This window comes from Primulina tabacum, chromosome 11 (assembly GCF_025594145.1).
Source record: "Primulina tabacum isolate GXHZ01 chromosome 11, ASM2559414v2, whole genome shotgun sequence".
Taxonomy (NCBI): Eukaryota; Viridiplantae; Streptophyta; class Magnoliopsida; order Lamiales; family Gesneriaceae; genus Primulina; species Primulina tabacum.
In genome coordinates this window covers 28,454,075-28,479,463 of record NC_134560.1, presented here as the reverse complement: position 1 = coordinate 28,479,463, position 25,389 = coordinate 28,454,075, and the positions used below count along the sequence as shown (strand labels likewise).

General features: G+C 38.8%; 1 protein-coding gene across 1 annotated transcript; it reads left to right on the top strand.

Annotated features, from left to right (window-relative positions):
• Positions 1 to 684: 684 nt before the first annotated feature.
• On the top strand, positions 685 to 5,172 carry LOC142519721 (uncharacterized). The gene is made up of 6 exons (XM_075622749.1): positions 685 to 983; positions 2,143 to 2,304; positions 3,007 to 3,079; positions 3,206 to 3,707; positions 3,779 to 4,003; positions 4,784 to 5,172. The coding sequence occupies exons 1-6, from the start codon at positions 685 to 687 to the stop codon at positions 5,170 to 5,172; spliced, it is 1,650 nt and encodes a 549-aa protein (XP_075478864.1).
• Positions 5,173 to 25,389: the final 20,217 nt, after the last annotated feature.

Genomic DNA, 25,389 nt, shown 5'->3' with positions numbered 1-25,389 from the left:
ATATAAATATGTTGAGGATGATATGAAAAATGTTTATGAAAATGTTTATGTTTTGAAGTTTATGCGTGTCATGAAAATGGTATTTTTACATAAAAATACTTTCACTGTTGCTTGTGATTTTATACGTATTATTTGTATCAAGAATATGATGTGTTGAGTCTTTAAACTCACTAGGTGTGATTGATGCAGGTGAGTATGATAATAATGTTGAGGGAGGCTTGGATGCCTGATTTGACTGGACTGGAGGTGCACATAACTAGGACCAGCGCTTCTACTTTTCCGCAGTTATGATGTATGTTTATGATTTACGTTAAAGATTTTTAAGAATATCTATTTATGTTTTTTGAGTGGTTTTTGAGAGGATGATACTCTTTGCAATATTTGAAAATATTATTTTTAGGTTTTGTTAAACGTTTGACGATTTCATGTTTTGAGATATTTCCTTTGATTTTACAATACTAGTTGGTTGTTTTATTTTAAAATGGTGCAAAATATTTTATATATTTAATTAAGTAGTTAGGACGATTTTAATTGGAAGAAAAAATAAATTCTAGTACTTTTTAAGTAAAACGAATAGCAGACGTTTCACGTCGTGATGTGATGATGATGCGACCGACGGATTATGCAGCTGCCGTCACTTAGGCATTCCAAGCTAAGCAAGCCCTGAAAGACATTGATTTCGAGATGAGCGGAAGAGACAGCAGCACAAGCAAAACTCTCAGCCAGTCAAGAGGCAATTTACGGGACCTCCAAAAGCTCAAGGGCAACAACATCCCCAAGGACAATGGAAGAAGCCAGGGGAATAGAAGCCACAACAGTCTGGAGCACCAAAACCTGAAGAGGGGCCAATATGAAAAGAATTCAATCACCCACACCTTGGCAAGTGGATGTGGAGAACATACAAGTGATTCATATGCAAGGAAGAAGGACATAAATCAGCTGATTGTCCAAAGAAGAAAGGACCAAACATTGGCAGAGCTTATGTAATGCATGCTGAAGAAACGGAGGAAGAGACAGACATGACTTTGATCCATGGTAACCTAGTTATTTAACATCTTCATATTGCTTTAATTGCATGAAATATTAAATCTGTTATGAGAAATGATTAGGATAATGAAGAACCTAGAGGAAAATAGATTGCATGCTCTACTATAATTGGATTTAAGGGACGACATCGAAAGTTACGGAAATTGAGCATAAAATATAAGCCTTAAAATGCAAAGGAATGAGTAGAACCAAAATAAGAATTTTAAAGCTTGGAATTGGAAAGATAAAAAAATTTCGGGGCATTTATGGTAATTTTCAAAAATTATAGGGTCCAACTTGCAAAAACCAAAAATATAGGGATTAAAGTGCAAAACAAAAAATTTAAGGGGCAAAAATTGCATAGGGTCGATAACTTAAGGGCCAAACCATAAATTCCTAAGGGGTCCAGTGACTTTTTTTGCAATTTTGGGAATTCTAGGGATCAAATAATAATTTTCGAGATTTTGGAACCTAATTGGATTGAATTCAAAATTTATGGGGTTAGGACGCAAATTTTCGAAATTGTCAAAATTTTTGGGGTTGGAAATACAATTTCCGAAAATTATAAGGTTCAAATTTTAATTTTTGAGAAACTTTGGGTAATTAATTATAGAAATTCCTTAAGTGTCAACACGATTGGATTTGATGGCATATTTGTCGCAAAAAAGATATTCCTTTTAGGTGTAGCTACCTATGCATTGCTGGATTCGGGAGCTACACACTCATTCATATCCGAGACATTCGTCAAGTGACTAAAGATTAGACTTGAGGATATGGTTCTATTCCTTCTGTTGATCAAATGTTCACTTCGAGCATCGTGAAGAATCTGGAGCTTCATTTGCAAAAAGATGTGGTTTGGGCAGATCTCATCGTACTACCAATGCCTGAATTTGACATCATTCTTGGCATGAATTTGATGTCATTGAATGGAGCTTCGATAGATTTTCGGCAGAGGTCAGTGTCTATTAGATTGCCCATCGGGAAATCTTTTGTCTTTGAGATAGCGAGAAACAAGCAAATACCGCACATTATCTCCTATATCTGTGCGAGAAAACTTATGAGACGAGGCTACCAAGCTTTTCTAGCATGTGTTACTTCAGCACATGTTCCTGTCAGTCATAAGGTAGAGGATGTTAAGGTTGTCAGAGACTTTCCTAGTGTCTTTTCTGAGGACCTTTCTGGCATTCCACCGAACCGAGAGGTTGAATTTTCTACTGAGTTTATGTCGGGCACTTTGCCGATGCCGGTCACTATGCCAATTTCTAAGGCACCCTATCTGTAAGGTCCAAAATATGATAACGTAACATAACTGCATGCCAATCTAGGAAAAATAGAAAATATATAATTAAAGGGTTTTAATTGCATGAATTAAATATAGGGTGCATGCTTACATGTTTAAAATGCACATTTCGACACGAATGCATAAAAACTGTGTTTTAAAAGCCTATTTGAGACGCGATCAAGGAACAGAGACCGATGGCTGAAAAAAAGAAAATCTTTTTATTAAATAATTGTTTTTAATTATTTAAAATATGGTATATTTTTTATGGTATTTTCAAAAATGAGGGGTTTTGAGGTGATTTTATACGCCGAGACGTAATTTTTAACGGTATTCGATTTTCGAAGAAAATGTGAACTTTTGAGAACTCGGCTAATATTTTCACGAACTTTCTTAAACTCATTCCAGTTTAGTTACATTTAACTCTTGCAATGGACTCTTCAACTCTTTCATTTCAGTTGGGGCCATTCGATAAGGGGCTTTAGAAATCGGTGCGGTACCTGGTACAGTATCAATAACAAATTCCACCTCTCTATCCGGTGGCGATCCCTGGCACATCATCCGCAAAGACATCAAGATCTACATAGGGAGCATTTGAGGACCGTGTTACAGCAGTTGAGGGACAACCAGTTATATGCTAAATTCAAGAAGTGTGAATTTTGGTTGGAGCAAGTTGCATTTTTAGGTCATATCGTTTCCAGAGAAGGAATTGCTGTGGATCCGACCAAGATTGAAGCAGTTAAGAAATGGCCTATTCCTTTGACAGTTGCTGAGGTACGAAGTTTCCTTGGGTTGGCAGGGTACTATCGTCGTTTTATTGTCGATTTCTTTAAAATAGGCTTGCCACTTACTACTCTGACGAGAAAGACAGTTAAGTTTGAATGGACTAATAAATGTCAGCAAGCATTTCAAGTATTGAAGGACAAATTGACTTCAGCTCCAGTGTTAGCACTTCCTCAGCGAGGTGAAGACTTTGTAGTGTATACTGATGCTTCCAAGAAAGGTCTCGATGCTGTGTTGATGCAGCGAGGTAAAGTTATTGCTTATGCTTCTCGTCAATTAAAGGATTATGAAAAGAACTATCCGACTCATGATCTTGAGTTGGCAGCCGGGGTATTTGCTATGAAGATCTGGCGACATTATTTATATGGTGTGAAATGTGAAATTTTCTCAGATCATAAAAGTCTTAAGTATCTCTTTACTCGAAAAGAACTTAATATGCGTCAGAGAAGGTGGTTAGAACTTGTAAAGGATTATGATTGCACTATTAGTTACCACCCAGGAAAAGCGAACGTGGTTGCTGATGCATTGAGCCGAAACTCAGGTTTTCAATTGGGTTCTATGATTCAAAAGCCTCTGTTGTTGGATTTGCGGAGAAGTGAGATCGCATTGGTTGAGAAAGGTATGATCACTCGACTTTCAGCCTTAGTTATTCGACCGACTTTGATTGACTGAATTAAGCATGAGCAACAGTTGGATACTCTTTTGTTGGACTTGAGAGCAAGGTAGAGAAGAAGGGGAATTCTGAGTTTGGATTGAACAGTGATGGCCTGATTACATTTCAAGGCCGTATTTGTGTTCCTATTGGTGATGCTATTCGTCGTGATATTTTAACGGAAGCTCATACTGCTCCTTATTCAGTACATCTTGGTGGCACCAAAATGTATCAAGATCTTCGTCGATTGTATTGGTGGCCAGGTATGAAGAAAGATATAGCAGTATTTATTTCTAAATGCTTGACTTGTCAGCAGGTAAAGTTTGAGCACCAACGACCGGCAGGCTTATTGCAATCCTTACCTATACCGCAATGGAAGTGGGAACACATCACTATGGATTTTATTGTGGGGTTTCCAAGAACTCATAAGGGCTATAATTCTATTTGGGTGATCGTGGATCGATTGACCAAGTCATCACATTTTCTCCCTGCCAATACGACATATTCTATGACTCAATATGCGGAGACGTATGTCCAAGAGATTGTAAGACTTCATGGGATACCAGTGTCGATTGTTTCAGATTCGTGATACAAGGTTTACATCTGAGTTTTGGAAGAGTCTCCATAGAGAATGAGGTACAAAGTTGGCCTTTAACACAGCCTATCATCCTCAGAGTGATGGACAATCAGAGAGAGTTATACAGATTTTGGAGAATATGTTGAGGACCTGTACTATCGACTTTCCTGGTAGTTTGGATTCGAAGTTACCTCTTGTCGAGTTCACATATAATAACAGCTACCAGTCATCGATTGGTATGACACCATATGAAGCATTATATGGTAGGAAGTGTAGATAACCTTTATATTGGGACGAAGTAGGAGAAAGGAAGATGTTGGGACCCGAGTTGGTTCAACAAATGGTTGATGTGGTCGCACTGATCAGACAGAGAATGAAGAGGCTCAATCTCGACAGAAAAGTTATGCAAATGTTCGATGAATGCCTTTGGAATTCAATGTACGTGACCATGTGTTCGTTAAGATAGCTACCCTCAAGGGAGTTATGAGGTTTGGAAAGAAAGGTAAGTTGAGTCCTCGCTATATTGGACCTTTCGAGATTCTGGATAAGATTGGTGAAAGAGCGTATCGATTGGCTTTGCCTCCGGATTTGGATCGAGTTCACAATGTCTTCCATGTTTCAATGTTACGGAAGTATTTGTCCAATCCATCCCATGTTCTTCGACGCGAAGCATTGGATCTTTTGCCTAATCTGAGCTACGAAGAAGTGCCAATTCAAATTATTGACCGCAAAGTTAAGGTCCTAAGGAACAAAGAAATTGACTTTGTTAAAGTTCTTTGGAGAAATCATGTGATTGAAGAGGCTACATGGGAACCAGAGGAAGAGATGAGACAACGTTATCCGGATTTATTTTGAAGTAAATTTCGAGGACGAAATTTTTATAAGGGGGGGAGATTGTAATATCCCAACCTTTTATCCTTTTATTGTCAATGATGTTATTCGATAGTTTGGTGTTATGGATATATGGTTAAGTTATTATTGATCATGGTTATTGATATGGTTTATGAGTATAGTTGATGGAAGGGTTGGTATTGCATGTTATAACATCAATATGGTTATTGCATTGTATTCATGGTTATTTATTGTATGGTTTTGGTATGGTTAAGTAGATGGTTGTGTATTTGAGGAGTTGTTGTTGTCATGAAGGTATAATGTTGGGAGTTGGATTGATGGTTTGGATGGTTTGAGCCAAATAGGTAATTGTGGTGCAGAAACGGTATGAAAATTTTGGTATTTGTTACGGTTTTTAGCATAATGAATGGGATATTGATCCAAATGACATGAGGCCAATTGCATTAGAAAGCTAAGATCCAAGGTTACAACTTTCATCCTTTGAGTTTTGTTCAAATAGTTGAGGAAGATGAGTCAAAAATGGCCCGAAGTGTTTTATGTATATCGTCGTTCCTGCACTGATACATTTTGGTAGAATGGGCATAACATTTTACTCAAACCTCCAAATGACCTGAAACCAGTAGGAGATTCAAGAAAAGACATAGGGCTACAACTTTCCTGCTTACCACTTTGGCTAATTCGGAATAAAAAGTGCAGTTTTGGCCCTTGGACCGAGGGTACACGGACCCCTACACGGACCCAGGCACGAGGTCCGGGTCTTGCCAAACGAAATTTGTAATCTACCAAGTGTACACGGACCTATACACGGAGGGGGCACGGGGTCCGTGTCTATGGCGTATAAAACACATTTTTAAGAGTTTCTAAGCCAATAAGTTAGTCATTTCTCTTACTCCTCTTGCATGCATGGACTTGGGGAGCTAGGGTTCTTCATTTCTTTTCCTAATTCCTTTCTTTCCAAGGTTTGGATCTTCAAGTTGGATGTGTGATCTTCATATCCTCAAGAGCAAGTAACCAAGGTAAGGAAACTTATCTTTTGGGTATTTGGTTGAAGTGAAGGGAATGGTGGTTTAGGCTTGAATGATAGTTATAGGTTGAAGATGTGAAGTTAATGGTATAATCTTGATCTTGTGTTGTAGGATCAACTACCAAGAAGCTGTCACAACAAGTTTTATTGGTTGTAAGTGAGCTTTTTCCTTGAATGCATCTCATGGCCTATATGCATGATGAATGATGTTGTTATTGTTCCTAGCTGCTTTAATCCATTGATTATATACTTTCTATGTAATGGTTCATTGATTGAAAGAAAAGAAGAGGAATTTTGATGCCAATTGCTAAGAAAGGAGCTAGTTCTAATTACATGCACTCCACATGGTTGATAAAATGATTCAATGGTTCTTTTTATGGCTTGATAGTTATATGGTAGTGGTGGTGCTTCTAGCACTTCTAAACCCACATGACGGAAGTTGATCAACATTTAACATGTACAGTGACTGATTTTGACTGAAATGTACATGTATACCATCGACGGATGATTTATCATTGCCATACAAGGAAAATGAAAGAAATGATTGATAGAATGCCATCTTATAATTGTTGTCTATATATTCCATTGAACGATGGCATTTCCTATGGTTCAATTGTAATGATTCATTTCTTTACACTATTGTATATGTAATTGTTATTGAAAGTTCCACTTACTGAGTTTTGAAAACTCATTCCAGTTATGTCTTGTGATGCATGTAAAAAAGAATAGCGATAGAAGTGTCGAGGCATGTAAGGTGCATGTGCCAAAGCTTGGAGAATGATGTTTTGATAAAATGTGGCAATTATAAAATGGTTTTGAGTATTGTACCTTGGTTCATGTTTTGAACAAGAAATTATGTTTTTACTTTTTTCAAACACTTGGTATTTATGGATATGGGATCTATGTGTTTTGTGTAGGTTTTAAGAATATATGTGTATTTTGGAAAGATTGATTGTGGTAATATTTATTTTGTTTGCTTGAGAATATTTGGTAAGTCTATATTTATGGGTAAACTTTGCCAAAATTTTATTAATTATTATTTTTCTCCAAATCTTTTATGAGGCTTCCGCATTATAGCATTTATAGTTTAATGTCATGGGATAAGGGTGTTACACTTAATGGTACGATGATATGATTGGAGATATCGTGAGGGAAAAGATCCCAAAGGGAGCCTGTTACGGGAAGAAGGCCCTAGAGGGAGCTCAACGATCGTATTTCCATCGACATGATATGATGATATGTAAGGACAAGGCTCAGTTGACGAGTAAGAGTGTTGCTGGTGTCCCCGTCGCCAAGTACTGTGGTTACACGTTGATGGATCCATCGACCTTCGGCTGAAACAAAATTCACAATTAACGATCTGAATTCAATAAAAAGGGAAAACATATATGTATATGATGAAAAAATAAAATGTGTATGAGGAAAGAAAAAATGTCTATGTTTTTGTATGTTTATGAAATGCTATTTTAAGTAAAAATATTTTAATTGTTGCATGTGGATGTATATGTATTACTTGTTATCATGGTTAAGGTCTGCTGAGTCAATGGACTCACTAGGTGTGATCGATGCAGGTGAACATGATGTTGATGTTATTGAGAGACTTGATGGTTGATCTTGCTAGACTGAAGGTGCACACAACCCGAAGACCAGCGCTAGTTTTCCGCATTTAAATTAAGTTTATATTAAAGATTTTTACGACTTATGATGCTTTTGATTGGTTTTCAAGAGGATGTTAGAGTTAGGTTTATTTTGAAATCATGCACAGTTTAGGTTTGGTAAATAATCTACGATTTTACATTTTGAATTACTTTCCTTTGAATTTTTAAATGATTTTTGGTTGATTTGTGATGGGAAAAATACAAATATGTATGTATGGGTATTTCGGCCGAATGGAGTAAGTTAGGGAAAAAAATTTCTAGTATATTTTAAAGAAAAAATAAGTTGTGGACGTTTCAGTTCGTATCAGAGCAACGTTCTTGCAAAGGGTTGTTCCACCGCCAGTTCCGGAAAGGTCAGTCGTCAAACCTCATTTTTAAGTTTAAATATTTTATATGATTTATTTGATAGCACCTGCATGATCTCATGATTTAGATGTTTAAGATGCATGCTTATTAAAATTTAATGATATTCATGTTTAAGCTTAACGATAAATGAAATTTATATGATGCACGATTAGAACCTTAGATTTAAATGCATGTTGGTTACGTTAGAATTTGGAAAATGTTCGGACATAATGCCTACTAGACGCGCACCTAGTATTGATAGGCAAGCTGAGAATACTAAGGATCATCAAGGGAATGCACTACCACCTCCTAATGGGGATGGTGCTATTCGTGCACTGGAAGGTATGGCACGTTTCTTTGAGAAGCAGTTTCAGTAGGCTCCGAGGCCACAACATGAATTTTATGATCAGTTCCGGAGGCTAGGTCCGAAGGAATTTTTTGGCACCACTTACCCATTTGCTACTGAGGGTTGGATTTGATCACTTGAGGTGCATTTTCATTACTTGGACATGGGAGACGGTGCCTGTGGCGTGCCGTAATTTAAAACTACTTAGAAATTGCGGAAAATAAAAATTATTCATAAATAAGTAATAGTCTTTCAAAATACAATACAAATAAATTACTTGACTAAATATTCGAACTTGTTGAACGATCTTGCCAAAAAGAAGTAATTTCATTAAATCAGATTTGTAAAGTACCGTACTTTTAAACTACTTAAAATTTGCGAAAAAATAAAAATTTTCATAAATGAATCGTGAACTGTGAGGCCCGGGGCCGAAGAAGGCGGGGGATGATCGCCGGTGCCATGAGGTTGCACAGACAATGAGCGGCTCCTGGCAGGCTTCTAGGTGGAGGGAACATGAATAACCGATCCCACACCGAAATGATAGGGATTCCGAGGACTGTTCAATGTAATGGACTGTACAATCGTCAAATCTGGGGTGTTACATGAACCTTCAAAATTCGATAAAACAAACTGTCCATCCCCAAAGTAGTTGCATAAAAGATCTCAAAGTAAAGTTTGTCAAAGGTATTTGCTTAAAATCTCATAACCAGTAACATAAATCAGAGTACTTTTAAACATTTCATAAAACTTAAAACTTGGCGGTCCTCGGGTTTAGCCTTCCGCCCAGTCTAAGCCCGCTCACTGGTCCACATCTCTCGTCTCCTCAAATGCATCCTCACTTGTATCGATCAAGTCTAGTGAGTCTAAAGACTCAACATGTATAAACTTGGAGTAACGAGTACTACGTAATAAAATCACATGCAACTTCAAAATAGAACGTACATACTTGAACTTGAACGTGCATATAAAAGCTTGAACTTACATACATACATAGACGTGCCATAACATGAAACTTTTCATAAACGTGCTTGCATACTTGTCCATACATGAACATACATAAACTTTATCATTTGGCGTAGAGGCATGTTTCAAAGCAAGTGACTCATACATAAATACGCCTGATCAGAATAAACCACAGTACTGGGCTGACAGGGAAAATCCACTGCCACATACATGAGATCCCCGTTCATGCTTTAACGGGTGGATTGGTCCCTTGTCATGCTTTACCATTTTCCAATCCTGATCTAAACCCGTCATGCTTTACAGGATGGAGAGGTCCTCGGCCACGTTCACCGACTTCCAAACCCATTCATAAATTGGTCATATGACATTTAGCATACCTCAAAAATAAAACATTTTCTCATTTGCACGTCGAACATACTTACTTGGCGTTGAGGGATTCGTTGGATCTTGCTTGGGGCTCCTGCTGCACGTACTAATATGAGTTTCAATACTTATCTTGCATAGCTTATACGTATAGTCATGCTCACACCCAAAAATGATAATTTCCTTATGACATTCTAAATCTCTCGGGGTCGACCACATTTGATCATCGTACTAAACCATGACATAGAACCCCAAAACAAACCTCAAAGGGAAACCTAAACTATTCCCAAACAGGAGGTACACGGACCCCGTGCCTAGGTCCGTGTAAGTGTCCGTGTAGACTTTGCAAAATGAAACTTCAGAAGGAACAAAGGCACGGACCCCGTGTAAGGGTCCGTGTAGCCTCGGATAAAAATCAAACTGCGGAAATTCTTATATTATGCTTATTTCTCCCAACTCAACTGAATGGACTAAGAATCAATACCTCGAGACCTATCCTAGGATGCTATTACCTTGTTCCAAACCCATACAAACACCCCCAAACAACGACATCCAACCTACGACACCATACAACTCAAAAACACGGATATTGACACCAAATCGTTTCCTACTACTTCTAATGAATTCGAAAGCCTATCGACACTAACCGGCATACCAAATACCAACCCAGCATCATACAAAACATACCTAAATGCAGCAAAGATCACCCTTCGATCCCCAACGGAGCCTACAACAATAAAACTTCAAGAACACATCAATAACATAATTTTTCAGAAAACGTAGTTTGAGAAGTCCCACGAAAATGATCATGTCTCACTCAATATTAATCGAAATATTTCTAATTTTATATCAAATCGAAGGTATCAAAAATTTCTACATTTCTTACGTTGAAAGTTTTCCCAAAATCTCGATCGAAAAATCGCAGTATTTAAAAGATCAGTAAAAACGAGATTTGAGATCCCACAAATGGTTTCAAAAGTGATCCAAACATGATTGCTCAAACCTCTACACATCACACATGTATTTTCTCGCATAAAAACATCGCAACACATAATATGACTAGATCGACGAAGGAAAACAGATGCCTTTTGATAATTGAAAATACCAAAACGACGATACTGACGCGAGAAGGATGCGAGAGACGATCCGGGGCGAACGTGGCGCTAAATTCCTTGAAGAAAACCCTCGAAAAAAGTGCTAGAAAAGAAGGGGAGGGGCGGCTGCTCTCTTGGGAAAGAACCCTAGGTTTTTCTTGCTCTCAAAAAAATAATAAAAGTTTGAATGAAATATGTGTGTGTGTGTGTGTTGTGTCGTGTAAGTGTGTGAAAATAGGTGTGTACGTGTGTTTAGGTAGTAAATTAGGGAAATAAATTGCTCAATTAGTAATTAGCAATTAAATTTAAAATAATAACTCTCCCCTAATTATAATAAAATCTCTAAATTTAAAATAACTTGCACAAGTGTCAAAACTTTTAGAAGTTTAAAGAACATAAAATACTACATAAATAATTTGGGATTTAAAAATGATAAAACCAAATAAATTATTTAAAATGTCCCATCCTTAACTTAAAATAAAACACTACGTTTAAAATTTCCAAACTCGTCGTCAGTCTCTTCTCCTCGATCTCGTATCGAATAATCGCTTGAAACATGAAACTCGAAAAACATTTAACGTGCATCACATAAACATAATGAATTTAAAATAACGCATTTAAATAAATCATGCATGGCTAAAACTCATTTTAAAGTAAAATAAATGATTTAGCATTTAAATAGATGCATAGGTTTTATGTGTACTGAATTTGTGCTCTACAAGAGTAAACAAATTCAACATGCATAAAATCCTTGAAACTTAAGCGGCACTCGGGTTAGGCCTCCGCGCAGTCTGAGCCAACTCACTGGTTCCCACCTCTTGCCTCCTCATACTCGTCGTCACCTGCATCGATCAAGTCTAGTGAGTCTAAAGACTCAACATGATTAAACTCATAATAGCAAGTAATACATAATAAAATCACATGCATTATAAAGTAGCACATACATACTTAAACTCTAAACATACTTACATAAACATACATAAACATAGACGTGACATAATTTCATAAATATTTTCATAAACGTACTGCACCATACATACTTAAACATGCATAATCATCATCATTTTACGTACAGATATGTTTCCAAGCAAGTGACCTATAACATAATGCGCCTGATCAGACTAAACCACAGTACTGGGCTGGCAGAGATCATCACAGCCTTTCGACCGAACGTCCACTCCCACATACATAAGATCCCCGGTCATGCTTTACCAGGTGGATTGGTCCCTGTTCATACTTTACCGGTTTCCAATCCTGATCATAACCCGGTCATGCTTTACCAGAGTGGAGAGATCCCCGGACACGTTCTCCGGCTTCCAAACACGTTAATAATTGGTCACAAGACAATTCATATACCTAAAAAACATAAAAAAAATTTCTTTTTGCACGTCGAACATACTTACATAACGTTGAGGGCTTAATCGAGTCTCGCTTGGGCTAGTGCTGCACATACTAAGACATTATTCAAGAAACTTAAATTCCATAACTTAACCGTACCAATCGTAAATTAAATAACTTACGACTTTCTAAACCACTCTGGACTTGACCATTTTTTAACCATCATAATAGACCATGATATCGAACCCCGAAACAATCCTGATATGGAGTATGAACATTTCCCAAGTAATGGAAGACATGGACCTCGCTTAAACCATAATACAACATTTTCTATCCAAACTTCGTAAAGGCTAATCTAACCCTCACTAAGCTTGAACATAATGACATATTAATACCCAAACGAGGCAATAGCACTTAAACCTAAAGCTTCCCCATTCCTGGACCAGCGCCTGTGCGCCTACAGAGTAGCGCTGTAGAACTGGTTAAGAGCCTAGGTGCTACATTCCAGCACTGCGGCGCTACTGGACACAAACCTCAGGCGCTGCAGTGCACCAGATATAGAGCTGCGGTGCTAACCCTGCGCGACTGAAACCCAAAAATGGTCATCTTCTACCCATTCACTTCCCTACTACTTCTATTGTAATTAAACCCTTACCGACCCGAACGAAAACACCAAAAACATCTGATCACAACACACAACATACCTAAACACAGCAGTGATCTCCCGGCGGTTCCCAACAAAGCCTGCAACCAATAAACCTCAAGAAAAAATGAAGAACGCATTTTGATAACCACACAGTTTGAGCAGTCACACGAAAATGATCATAACTTACTCGTCTCTTGTCCGAAAATTACAAGTTTACTGTCAAATCGAAGGTATCAATATGTGATGCGTTTTATATGTTGAACGTTTTTTCTGAAAACCGACATAAAATTTTTAGGACTAGAAATAACAGCAGATTCTGTTTTTGAGATCGAAAAACTGTTTCAAAATTGTTCCAAACATCATTTTCTCAAACTCTGCATAACATTACCGGATTTTTACATACAATATGCATCAAAATATTAACTATGACAAGATCGATGCGAAAAATGAAATATTATACATGCCTTGACGTTTTTTTACTCCCGATACGATGAATACCAAAGAGAGGAGATGCGAGAACCGATCCGGGATGACTTGTGGCACGATTCTTGCTACAAAACCAACGTGAATCTACTGAAAAATCGAAGGGGAAGGGGCGGCTACTGGAAGAAACTTGGAACCCTACTTTTCTACCCTCAATTGAAACGTGTGTGTGTGTGTTGAGTTGTGTCTGTGTGTGATGATTAGGGAGTTAATTAGGATAAAATATACTTAGTCAAATAATTTGTGATAACATAATACTAATCTAATTATTTAATCAAACTAAAAAATTTAATAAAATAAATTTGAAGATTTAAAATCCCCAACTATTCAAATTAATATTTTGAAAAGCTTAAAATCTTAAAATCACCTAATAAATTAAATTAGGCTTTAAAATGCTTAAAAATTCATAAATAATTTAAAATATTAATTTTCTTGGCTTGAAATAAAATACCACATTATTCATAAATTGCCTAAATCGTCACCGGTCTCTTTTCCCGATCCCGAATCGAATATTCACCTGAAACATAAAAATCAGGAAAACGTTTTAACGTACATCAAATAAACATGTAATAATTTAAAATAATGCAAATCATAAATCATGTATTGATAAAAATTATTATAAAAATAAATAAATAATTTAACAATTTAATAAATGTATGGGTTTATGTGTACTAATTTTGGGCTCTACACTGCCCGTGTTAGGTGTGCTACTTATATGTTTAGGGATGAAGCTTCCCTTTGGTGGGAAGGGGCGGAGCATGGGATTGAGTTGACTACACTTACCTGGATACGATTCAAGGAAATATTCTAAGAGAAATGCTTCACTGCTGAAGTTCGAGGACGCTTCAAGAGAGAATTCATGAGTCTCCGTCAGGGACACGATTGTGGCTGAATTTGTTAAGAATTTTGATAGGGATTGTCGCTTTGTGCCCCTCATTGCTAAAGATGCTGCGGAGAAATTAAGGCACTTCATGGATGGCCTTGGACCTACCATACGCCATGAGGTGATGATGATGCGACCGGCGAACTATGCAGCTGTCGTTGCCTATGCATTCCAAGCTAAGCAAGCCCTAAAAGATATTGATGACGAGATGCAGCGCAAGAGGCAGCAACACCAACAGAGCTCTCAGCCAAATAAGAAGTCATTTATGGGACCTCCTAGAGCTCATGGGCAGCAAAAGCCCCGAGGATAAGTGAAGAAACCAAGACCACCAAAGCCATCACAACCTGGAGCACAAAAACCTGTAGAGAGGCCACTGTGCAAAGAGTGAAATCGCTCACATTTTGGCAAGTGCATGTGGGGGACGTACAAATGCTTCATATGCAAAGAAGAAGGAAATAAAGCTACTGATTACCCGAAAACGAAAGCACCAACGGTGGGTAGAGCTTATGTTATGCATGCTGAGGAAGCTGAGGAGGAGCCAGACACGACTTTAATCACTGGTAACCTAGTCATTTAATGTTTTTATATTGTTTTTACTGCATGAAATGTTAAATTGGTTATGAGAATTTATTTGGGATCAAGAAGAACATAGTGGAAATAAGGTTGCATGCTCAACCATAGTTGCAATTAAGAGATGACAATAGAAACCATTGAAATTGAACATTAGTTATGAAGCCTTAATTATGAAAAAGGGAAAAATAATTCCGAACAAGAATTTTAAGGCTTGAAATTGATGAAATTCGAAGTTATGAAGTAAGATGCAAAATTTTTCGAAAATCTAGGGACCAAAAATGCAAAATCAAAAAACTTAAAGGGTTTAAACGCAGTTAACCGAAATTTTAATGGGCAAATACGAAATTTTGAGAAGTACAATGGTCGAAATTGAGATAAGCCAAAAATTTTATGGTGAACATGGAATGTTCAAAAAATCAGGGATTAAATCGCAAAAGTTTAGAAAGATTCAGGGGCTGTTTTCGAATTTTAAGTATTTAGGAGCTATTTTCGCAATTTTTGGATTCCTAAGGGTTAGAATCGTGATTTCCGAAATTTTAGTGCTCAAATTATTGAAATTCGAGTTTAAGGGGACTAAGATGCGAATTTTCGAAAATTTCGGGGGACTAATTGGCAAAATTCGAAGTCTTTAAGGATGAAAAAGCTATTTTCAAAATTTTAAGGGGCTAGAAATGCAATTTTTCGAGAAATAATGTAAAGCCCAAGATTTTGATTATTGTAATCTGAAATGATTGGTTGATAAATTGATGTGATTATAAACGGAACGGATCATATCGGGAAAGACGAAAGAAGAATTGAAGTATGTGAGAGGAATGAGCCTCACGCATATGCGCGACCCAGCCGGGCGCATATGCGCGGAGTAGGCAGAGAACCTCGCGTATATGCGCGACCAGGAGCCGCGAGCGTCGGGCGAGGGCGCGCATATGCGCGAGCTTCCGTGAAGATACGCGCCGAGACATAAGTGTCTCGCGCATATGCGCCGGCGGAAGTCGCGCATATGCGCGAGACGTGCAGTGCATACATGAAGCCACTTGCCCCTTACATGCAATATATATATATATATATCAAAGTTCATTTCCTTCATTCAGACTTCTAGAGCAAGGAAACCGTAACTTCAGAGGATTCCCAAGTTCTTGATACTAGATTTTGATTTACGAACAATCCGTCCGTCCGATTTTCAATCTGACTTCAGTACCGTGTTTTTATCAACAAGAGCTTCAACTGGATGTAAGTTTTCTTATGTTTTGATATGATTCAAAAATACGATATTGAAGAAATCAGATATGATTCATATATGGTGTTCTTGATGCATTTGATCGAGCAAAGCTTGCACAGTGAATAATCCCAAAATTTATTTTATAAATGAAAGCTCGATTTGAATATCGCAAGTGCACGATAGTCAAGTTATAATAAACGTAAGTGAATACGAGTATCGTTCCACAAGGACTGCGTTACACTATTTTTTATTTTCAAGTAAAATTTCTTTAGCAACGATAAATTGAGTTGATGATTAAACTAATGTAAAGTAAACAATTAAAATAATTAAATTGCAAAGAAAACGTGTTCAAGAACGCAATGATTAATTTGGATTAAATCAAATGAGAAATGAATTTGTTGGGAATTATCAGTTCACCTACCACTCGTGTTTAAATAATTACACTCGACTTTTACTCGTGCGTTCGACGGAATTCCCTAGACTAATTAATATACTCTGTCGAGCTATATTAATACTAATAAAAAACATGCAGTACTCAAGTGTCCTCAAATATTTAACAGTTCAAGATTGCATTACATTCTATGGAATCCACTAGCTTTCATTCGGGTGAACTATCACTATCGACACGTACCCAATTCCGTATATCTACTAAAATTGTAAATCGGTGGTTTATACTATTTGATCCTATTGTTAACTATTCTATCGAACTCATCAACAACATGAAATAATCAAAGGAAGTTAGCTAGGCTTCGATTGAAACACGAAAGAACAATAGCATAAACAATTCACTAATGAAAACGTCGAGAAATAATGTTAAACACCGAGTACGGGGTAGGATCCCCTCAAATCCCAACAAATCTAGAGTTTAGCTACTGAAATTCATGATAAAAACCAACAATCAATGTAAGAAATAAAATACTGAATAATGAAAATACTAAAGATGACGATGGATGACGGCCACGACGCGTGGAAATCTCGAGGTCTTCGAAATCTCCTTTGCTCCTAGCCTCCTCTCCAAGAAAAATGATGAAAAGTCTGATAAAAGATGAAAAACGGCTGCTGTCCTCATGTGTTAGGTTATGGTGTAGGATAGAGTCCCTAGAAATTTGGAAACAAATCTTTCTCAATCTCGCTTCTCGCTAGGGCGGTATATTTTGACCGCCCTAGCGAGAGGTCCTCGAATAAGCTTCCTCGAGCATGTCCCTGGTTTCGCTGGGGCGGTCACTTTTGACCGCCCTAGCGAGACACTTGCGCAAAATAATCCTCGGCCAGACCACAATGCTCGCTGGGGCGGTCATTTTTGACTGCCCTAGCGAATTCTCTTCGACATTATGCCAAAGTTTCTCCCACTCTTTGGTTCAATTCCTACAAAATCACCACAAAATACACGAGGTCAGTCAAATGCTAAATAATGCTAAAAAGATGCAAAATTAAACTAAACAAACTAATATGATGCATGAATGCGACTCAAAACCAACACTAAAAACACGTAAAAACGAGTCCTATCAACCCCCTCATACTAACCTTTTGCTCGCCCTCGAGCAAAATAGGTTAAAGCACGAGAATCTAAATAAACACAACAAACACAAAATACTCAAACAAGAAATAACCAACACAAGTAAATGTCAATGGTGAGTTAACACTTTTATGCTCATGCCTCAGTGAACTTTCCCACATTTAAATCATAATCAAGTCAAATCACAAACGAATACTCATTCTCATCTACACATAAATCTCGACACTAATTTGAACGTGTGTGTGTGTCATGATGGGTCTAGTCATTCGTACTTCAAATAGATCAATCATCCGATCATGCGAGTCACTCAATTAGCACTTCAATACAAGTCTCACTAGCATGCACCCCCGTGTCCATTTATCACTAACCATAATTTGAACTTTATTCGATTCTTAAGTGCAGAGAAGGGTGTCAAAAAGAAGGAAAATAAGCTCAAGTGGCTAACAGTCGGGAGTACACCGATCATTTTCATTGTGCAATCGTCAAGACTTTTCGTCTGACTTTCCTCGTCTCCTTACATCTCCAACTTTTAGCCCAGGAATAGAATTTCATTCCTTTTATTTCGGCTCCCCCTCACCTTACATCTCCACCAATTTTTTCTTTTTCGATATATATATATATATATATTTTTTTTGATGCACAATTTTCACACGTGTACTCCCTAGGCTAAGAATATATACTTTGGATTACAGCTGGTTAGGAGTATGATATTTTAATTCAGTGCATTGAAAAAGGGGGTATATGTGAAGTTCAAGGCAAATCACATGTTCTCATTCAAGGTCCCAATTAGTGACTTATTTTCACGGGTTTACATGCTAAATCAACTCATAAATGATGCCTTTCAAGTTAACCACACAAAACCTTCAAATTTCACCATTATTCCTACAAAATTCTAGCCCCACACATATGTGCTCCAAAAGTTCAACTTTGTGCCAAAATTCATGCTTTAACAATCAAGAGTACCATTCATGAGGTGACCCAATCAATACTTTTGTATACTATCAATTCAACATCATCATTGGCTCATACACTATGTCTTCTCACCATAAACGACACCAAATAAAAGAAATGCAACAATTTAAAACCAATTAACTAAGCAAACATAACAATCTACCCCCCTCATACTAGAGTTGTGCAATGCCCTCAGTGCACAGAACGAAACAAACACTAAAAACATAAAAAAAACTCATGAATTTAAATGCAAAGATAGAATATGCAAAATAAAAGAAAGGGGAAACAGTAAACTCCCCTGATCAGAAATCATCCTCCTCCTCAATCTCCGGCGGTGGAACTCCCTCTTCAGCTGCTGGGGGCATATGATAATTGTACTGAAATTGGAAGGGTGGCGGGTATGCGGGTGTAGGTGGCCGTCCGGAAGTGTCGATGCCCAAATGAGTTGAGATCCCCTGCACCAGGTGTTCGATGTTCTGAATATGTGCCTGATTAACGGCCTGGTACTGCGTCTGATAATGGGCCCAAGCGCCCAATTCGGCGACGCGATCTCGCATGGCATGGCGGCGTGGCTGCGGGGGTGGTGGTGCATGTCCTAAGGCCGGAGGTGGTTGAGCTGCTATCCCATAATCGAAAAATACCTCCTCGGGCAGCTCAGCATGTCTCTTCTCCCTCTTGGATTTATAGAGAGCCTCATCAATGGCTCTCATCGGCGGTAACCACTCATCATCATCTTCGAATATCACCCCCGCTTGGGCACACAGCTCAGTCACTATCGTCGGGAAGTAAAAAGCCAAATTGCTGCTATTAATGCACATGTTAAGCTGTCCGAAAATGAGCCTGCCTTCATCAATCACTATCCTAGTACAGATGGCATAGAGAACAACCGCCCGCTCACGCTGCACATCACTCGTATGACCGACCGGCATCAATCTCTTAGACAAGAATGCATACCACAATGCCCCCTCCACTTTCAAAAACTTTTCAAGAAAGACCGTGTAAGTCCCCGGTTGTTTCCACGTGGTGCCCGGATAACAGAGTGTGCGAATGATCAAATCATAATCCGGGTTAAGCACCCACGCCTGAAACACCGAATCGTCCACCGACGGTAAACCCAACATATCATTGATCGTCTTGGGATCATACGGGACTAGATGTCCCCTCACAAATGCCTTCGACTCATTTCCCTCCGGAGCATTGGCATAAAATTCACGCACAACCGGAACCACTGCTGCATTCGGTTGTGCTACAAAGGTATTCCACCCTCTTCTTTCTATTTGGGACTCCGAAAATTGACCGATAACAAACGAGCTAAATCCACGCTCAGGGATTGGTTTCCTATGTAGTCTAGCATGCTCAAATCTCTCCCTAGCTTTTTCATTCACAAACATAGATGGAGTGGAACGAGAACTAGAAGCACTGTGAGTTACCTTAGATCTTTTGGGTGCCATGTAGAGATTGGAGTGCACAAAGTATCCAACCGCCGGAAAATTGTTGAGGGTCGCCGGAGAAGCTCACCGGAATATGTGGAAGATGACCGGAGTTGCTTGAAAGACCGCCGGAGAAGAAAATCTTGTAGCCTAAATGCTTCCTCGTGGAGTGTATGGACCAAGATTGAGTCTTTGCCCTGAAAAATCACCAAATAATAAGGATTGAGCACAAAAGATGGAGGGGGGGGTGCCGAAAATCGGAGGGGAGTAGTAGGGTTCGAAGTGGGGAGGAAAAGAGAAGAGGAAAGTATTTATAATCTGCGCGACTCGCTAGGGCGGTCAAAACTGACCGCCCGAGCGAGAAGTTTTCGGAAAAAAAATTTTTTGTTAATCTGTGCGACTCGCTAGGGCGGTCAAAATTGACCGCCCGAGCGAGAAGTTTTCTGGGAGAAAAATTTTTAATCTGCGCGACTCGCTAGGGCGGTATATTTTTCCCGCCCTGGCGAGACGTTTTCGCAAAAGACTTCTTTTTTTTTTAAAAAAAAAAAACGAGTACCCGCTGGGGCGGTCAGTTTTGACCGCTTGAGCGAGAAGTGTTCGGGAAAAAAAATTTGAATGCAATGCCATGCAACTACCTAAATGCAAATGATGCGATTAATAACTAAAAAAAAATATAATCAAAATCAAAATAAGGAGTAGAAGTAGTTCTCAATTTATAGTCTAGAGCTCGACTCTTCACCCATGTCCTCAATGACTGTCATGGAGCCGAGTGACTCCAATTTGTGGCTCAATTGTGCCACCGATATAGTGCTTCAATCTTTGAGCGTTCACAGTAAATGTCCCGTCCTTGCCATCATGCAACACCACTGCACCCGATGGGAACACCTTGGCTATAGTGAATGGTCCTGACCACCTTGACTTTAGCTTGCCCGGAAAGAGTCGTAAGCGAGAATTGTATACCAACACCGTTTCACCCACTTTGAATTCCCTTCTTATAATGTGTTTGTCATGGGCTCGTTTGGTGCGTTCCTTGTAAGATAGTGCAAGATCATAAGCTCTTCCCCGAAACTCATCTAACTGATTCAACTGCAGCAATCGTTTTTCACCTGCAAGAGCAAAATCAAAGTTTAGTGCTTTGGTCGCCCAATATGCTCTATGCTCTAATTCGACTGGTAGATGACATGCTTTACCAAAAAGCAACCTATATGGTGTAGTGCCTATAGGTGTTTTAAAAGCAGTACGATACGCCCACAAAGCATCATCTAACCGAATGGACCAGTCCTTCCTATTCACATTAACCGTCTTCTCTAAAATCCTCTTAATTTCTCGATTGGATACTTCAACTTGTCCACTAGTTTGGGGATGGTATGGAGTGGAAACCTTGTGGGTGACACCATATTTGCCCAACAGTTTATCAAAAATTTTGTTGCAAAAATGGGTGCCACCATCACTTATGATTGCACGTGGTACACCAAATCGATTAAAAATATGTTTCTTCAAAAATTTTAACACCACTTGTGAATCATTAGTGGCACAAGCCTCTGCCTCCACCCATTTAGATACATACTCCACTGCCACCAGAATAAATTTCTTTGCAAAAGACGCAGGAAAAGGACCCATAAAATCAATCCCCCACACATCAAATATTTCACACTCAATAATGTTATTTAAAGGCATCTCATGACGGTTGGAAATATTACCTGTGCGTTGGCATCTATCACAATTGAGAACATACAAACGAGCATCCTTAAAAAGAGTTGGCCAATAGAAGCCACATTCAAGTACCTTAGATGCCGTCCGTATGGGTCCTAAGTGACCACCTACCTCACGGTCATGACAATGGTTCAGAATTTGATTGGTTTCCTCCTCCGCCACACATCTTCTTATCATGGAGTCTGCACAAATCTTAAACAAGAACGGTTCCTCCCAAAAATAATATTTCACGTCTGAAAAGAATTTCTTTCTTTGGTGAAACAATAAATTAGGTGGAGGTGTGCCAGTGACAAGAAAATTTGCAAAATCGGCATACCAAGGGTACGCATTTACCTCAAGCAATTGTTCATCAGGAAACCAGTCATCAATATCATCGTCACTGCCCTTAATTCTAACATGCTCAAGCCTAGACAGGTGGTCAGCAACTACATTTTCCACACCCTTTTTATCTCGAATTTCGAGATCAAATTCTTGCAATAATAAAATCCACCTAATTAACCTAGGTTTCGCATCTTTCTTAGCAAGCAAGTATTTTAGGGCAGAATGATCTGTATACACAGTTGCTTTAGACAGAACAAGGTATGAATGAAATTTGTCGAAAGCAAATACTATAGCAAGCAATTCCTTTTCAGTAGTAGCGTAATTCAATTGAGCATCGTTTAAAGTCTTACTTGCATAGTAGATGGTATGAAATACCTTGTTCTTCCTTTGACCCAGCACCGCACCAACAGCTGTATCACTAGCATCGCACATCACCTCAAACGGTAGCTCCCAATCAGGGACAGTCAGAACAGGTGCTGTCACCAAGCTTTCCTTGAGTATCTCGAATGCATGCAGACAAGTAGAATCAAAATTAAATTCAGCATCTTTCATCAACAAAGAGGATAAAGGTTTAGCAATTTTGGAAAAATCTTTAATGAAACGCATATAAAAACCAGCATGCCCTAGGAAACTTCTAACTCCTTTTATTGATGAAGGTGTGGGTAAGTTTTTGATTACTTCCACCTTGGCTTTGTCAACCTCAATTCCATTCTCCGATACCTTGTGTCCTAACACAATCCCCTCTTGAACCATAAAATGACACTTCTCCCAATTCAACACCAAATTGCTCTCCTCACATCTAACTAACACCAAGTTCAAATTCTCTAAACATTCATTAAATGAGGAGCCAAAAATAGAGAAGTCATCCATAAAGATTTCAAGGAAATTTTCAGTCATGTCATGAAAGATAGCGGTCATGCATCTTTGAAATGTTGCAGGTGCATTGCATAAACCAAAGGGCATACGCCTAAACGCAAAAGTACCATAAGGGCAAGTGAAAGTAGTTTTCTCTTGGTCCTCAGGTGCAATTGTGATTTGATTGTATCCCGAATATCCATCTAAAAAGAAATAAAATTCATGACCTGCTAATCGTTCAATCATTTGATCGATAAATGGCAAGGGAAAGTGATCTTTACGGGTTGCATCATTCAATTTCCTATAATCTATGCATACACGCCAACCCGTAATAGTTCTAGTGGGAATCAACTCATTTTTTTCATTAGCAATAACAGTAATCCCACCCTTTTTAGGCACACATTGTACAGGACTTACCCACGCACTATCAGAGATAGGATAGATAATACCTGCATCCAGAAGTTTAATTGTTTCAGCTTTTACTACCTCTTGCATCTTTGGATTGAGTCTCCTTTGTGGTTGTGCTAGAGGTGAGTATTTATCTTCCATCAGAATTTTGTGCATGCAGATCGAAGGACTTATCCCTTTTATGTCTGAAACCTTCCAAGCGAACGCTCCTTTATGCTCCTTGAGGACTCCCAAGAGCTTACTCTCCATATCATCTGTCAAAGAAGAGGAAATAATAACAGGCAATTTATTATTTTCTCCTGGATATACGTACTTGAGATGTGGAGGTAATGGTTTGAGCTCCAAAGTAGGTGGCTCATCTAGGCTTGACTTTTGAGGCATTAAATCTTTTTTGTCTCCCAATTCCTCTAGTCTAAGCCTCACTTGCTTTCTCCAAGGTGGAATGGCATTCAAATGAGCTACCATCTCCATCTTTTCCTCGTCTAGCTCGTCCTCCTGCTTTTCAGTAGTGAGAGTGGCCTCCAATGGTTCTTTCAATCCATCCTGCACAAAATCACAAACAAGCGAATCCAAGACATCAATACGAAAGCAACTATCATTGTGCATTGTGTGCTTGAGAGTATTGAAAACATCAAAAATAATTTCTTCTTCTCCAACTCTCAGTCTCAATTTCCCCTCCTCAACATCAATCAGTGCTTTCCCTGTAGCCAGAAACGGTCTCCCTAGGATTAAAGGCATCTCTAAATCTTCCTCCATGTCAAGTACCACAAAGTCTGCAGGAAAAATAAACTTATCCACTTTCACCAGAACATCTTCGATAATCCCACGTGGATACTTGACAGATCTGTCAGCCAGCTGCAACGACATCCTAGTTGGCTTGGGTTCACCTAATCCCAGTCTCCTAAACACAGAAAAAGGCATCAGATTAATGCTCCCACCAAGATCACATAGAGCTTTATGAAAATTAATGTCACCAATAATGCAGGGTATCGAGAAACTCCCTGGATCTTTTTGCTTCGGAGGCATCTTGTTTTGAACTAAAGCGGAGCAATTTTCGGTCAAATTCACCGTCATATGATCTTCTAGCTTCCGCTTATTTGCTAAGATATCTTTCAAGAATTTTGCATAACTTGGCATATTCAATAAAGCATCAGCAAAAGGAATGTTAATATGCAATTTTTTAAATATCTCAAGAAATTTACCAAATTGTGCATCTAATTTAGTTTTCTTCATTGCTGCAGGAAAAGGTGGAGGGATAACAATTTTATTCTGTGCAATAGGTGTAGATGTAGAGTTAGAAGACTTACCTCCTCGATTTTTCACCTCATCCTCACCGTGCTTGGTCTTTTCCTCATTAGACCCGAGTGTTTTTCCACTACGCAATTCCACCGCCTTCACATGTTCTCTTGGGTTAGTTTCCGTGTTGCTTGGTAAAGTTCCTTGCTCCCTATTAGCAATCAGCTTAGCCAATTGTCCAATTTGATTCTCTAACCCCTTTATGGATGCATCTTGGTTCTGAAATCTCGTCTCTGTTGCAGAAATAAATTTAGTCATCATTTGCTCTAAATTGGACTTCTCCTCCCGAGATGGTTCTGGCTTGAATCCTTGGTGCATCACATATGGTGGACCTCTTTGTTGGCGATGTTGGTTGTTTTGACCTCCCCATGAAAAGTTTGGGTGATTCCTCCATCCCGGATTATATGTGTTCGAGTAAGGGTCATTTCTAGGACGGTTCTGGAATCCCACTTGTTTTACCGGTGCTCCCTCAGGCACATAGAATGGATTGCCATCTTGACAATCCTGCACATCATGCTCACCCCCACACTTATCACAGAAAATTTCTTGCAGACGCATAGCCGACCCACTCATGCTCATCCCATCAATCTTTCTATTCAAAGCCTCTAACTGTGCTGAAACCGCCGACAAATCATTAACTTGATTAACTCCAGCACCTCGTCTCTGCCTATCAGACTGAGGATGATAGCTACTAGCAGCCATCTCCTCCAATAACTCATATCCTTCCTACGCCGTCTTTCTCAGTAAGTTACCACAGGCAGCAGCATCTATCATAGTACGGTTAGGAGTAAGCAGACC

What these genes read in the sequence shown, in the direction of transcription:
- LOC142519721 (XM_075622749.1), top strand. Translation starts at nt 685, where the DNA reads ATGAGCGGAAGAGACAGCAGCACAAGCAAAACTCTCAGCCAGTCAAGA. An exon ending in CAAACATTGGCAGAGCTTAT is followed by an intron (nt 984 to 2,142) that starts GTAATGCATGCT and finishes TGTTCCTGTCAG; the next exon opens with TCATAAGGTAGAGGATGTTA. An exon ending in GATCGCATTGGTTGAGAAAG is followed by an intron (nt 3,708 to 3,778) that starts GTATGATCACTC and finishes CATGAGCAACAG; the next exon opens with TTGGATACTCTTTTGTTGGA.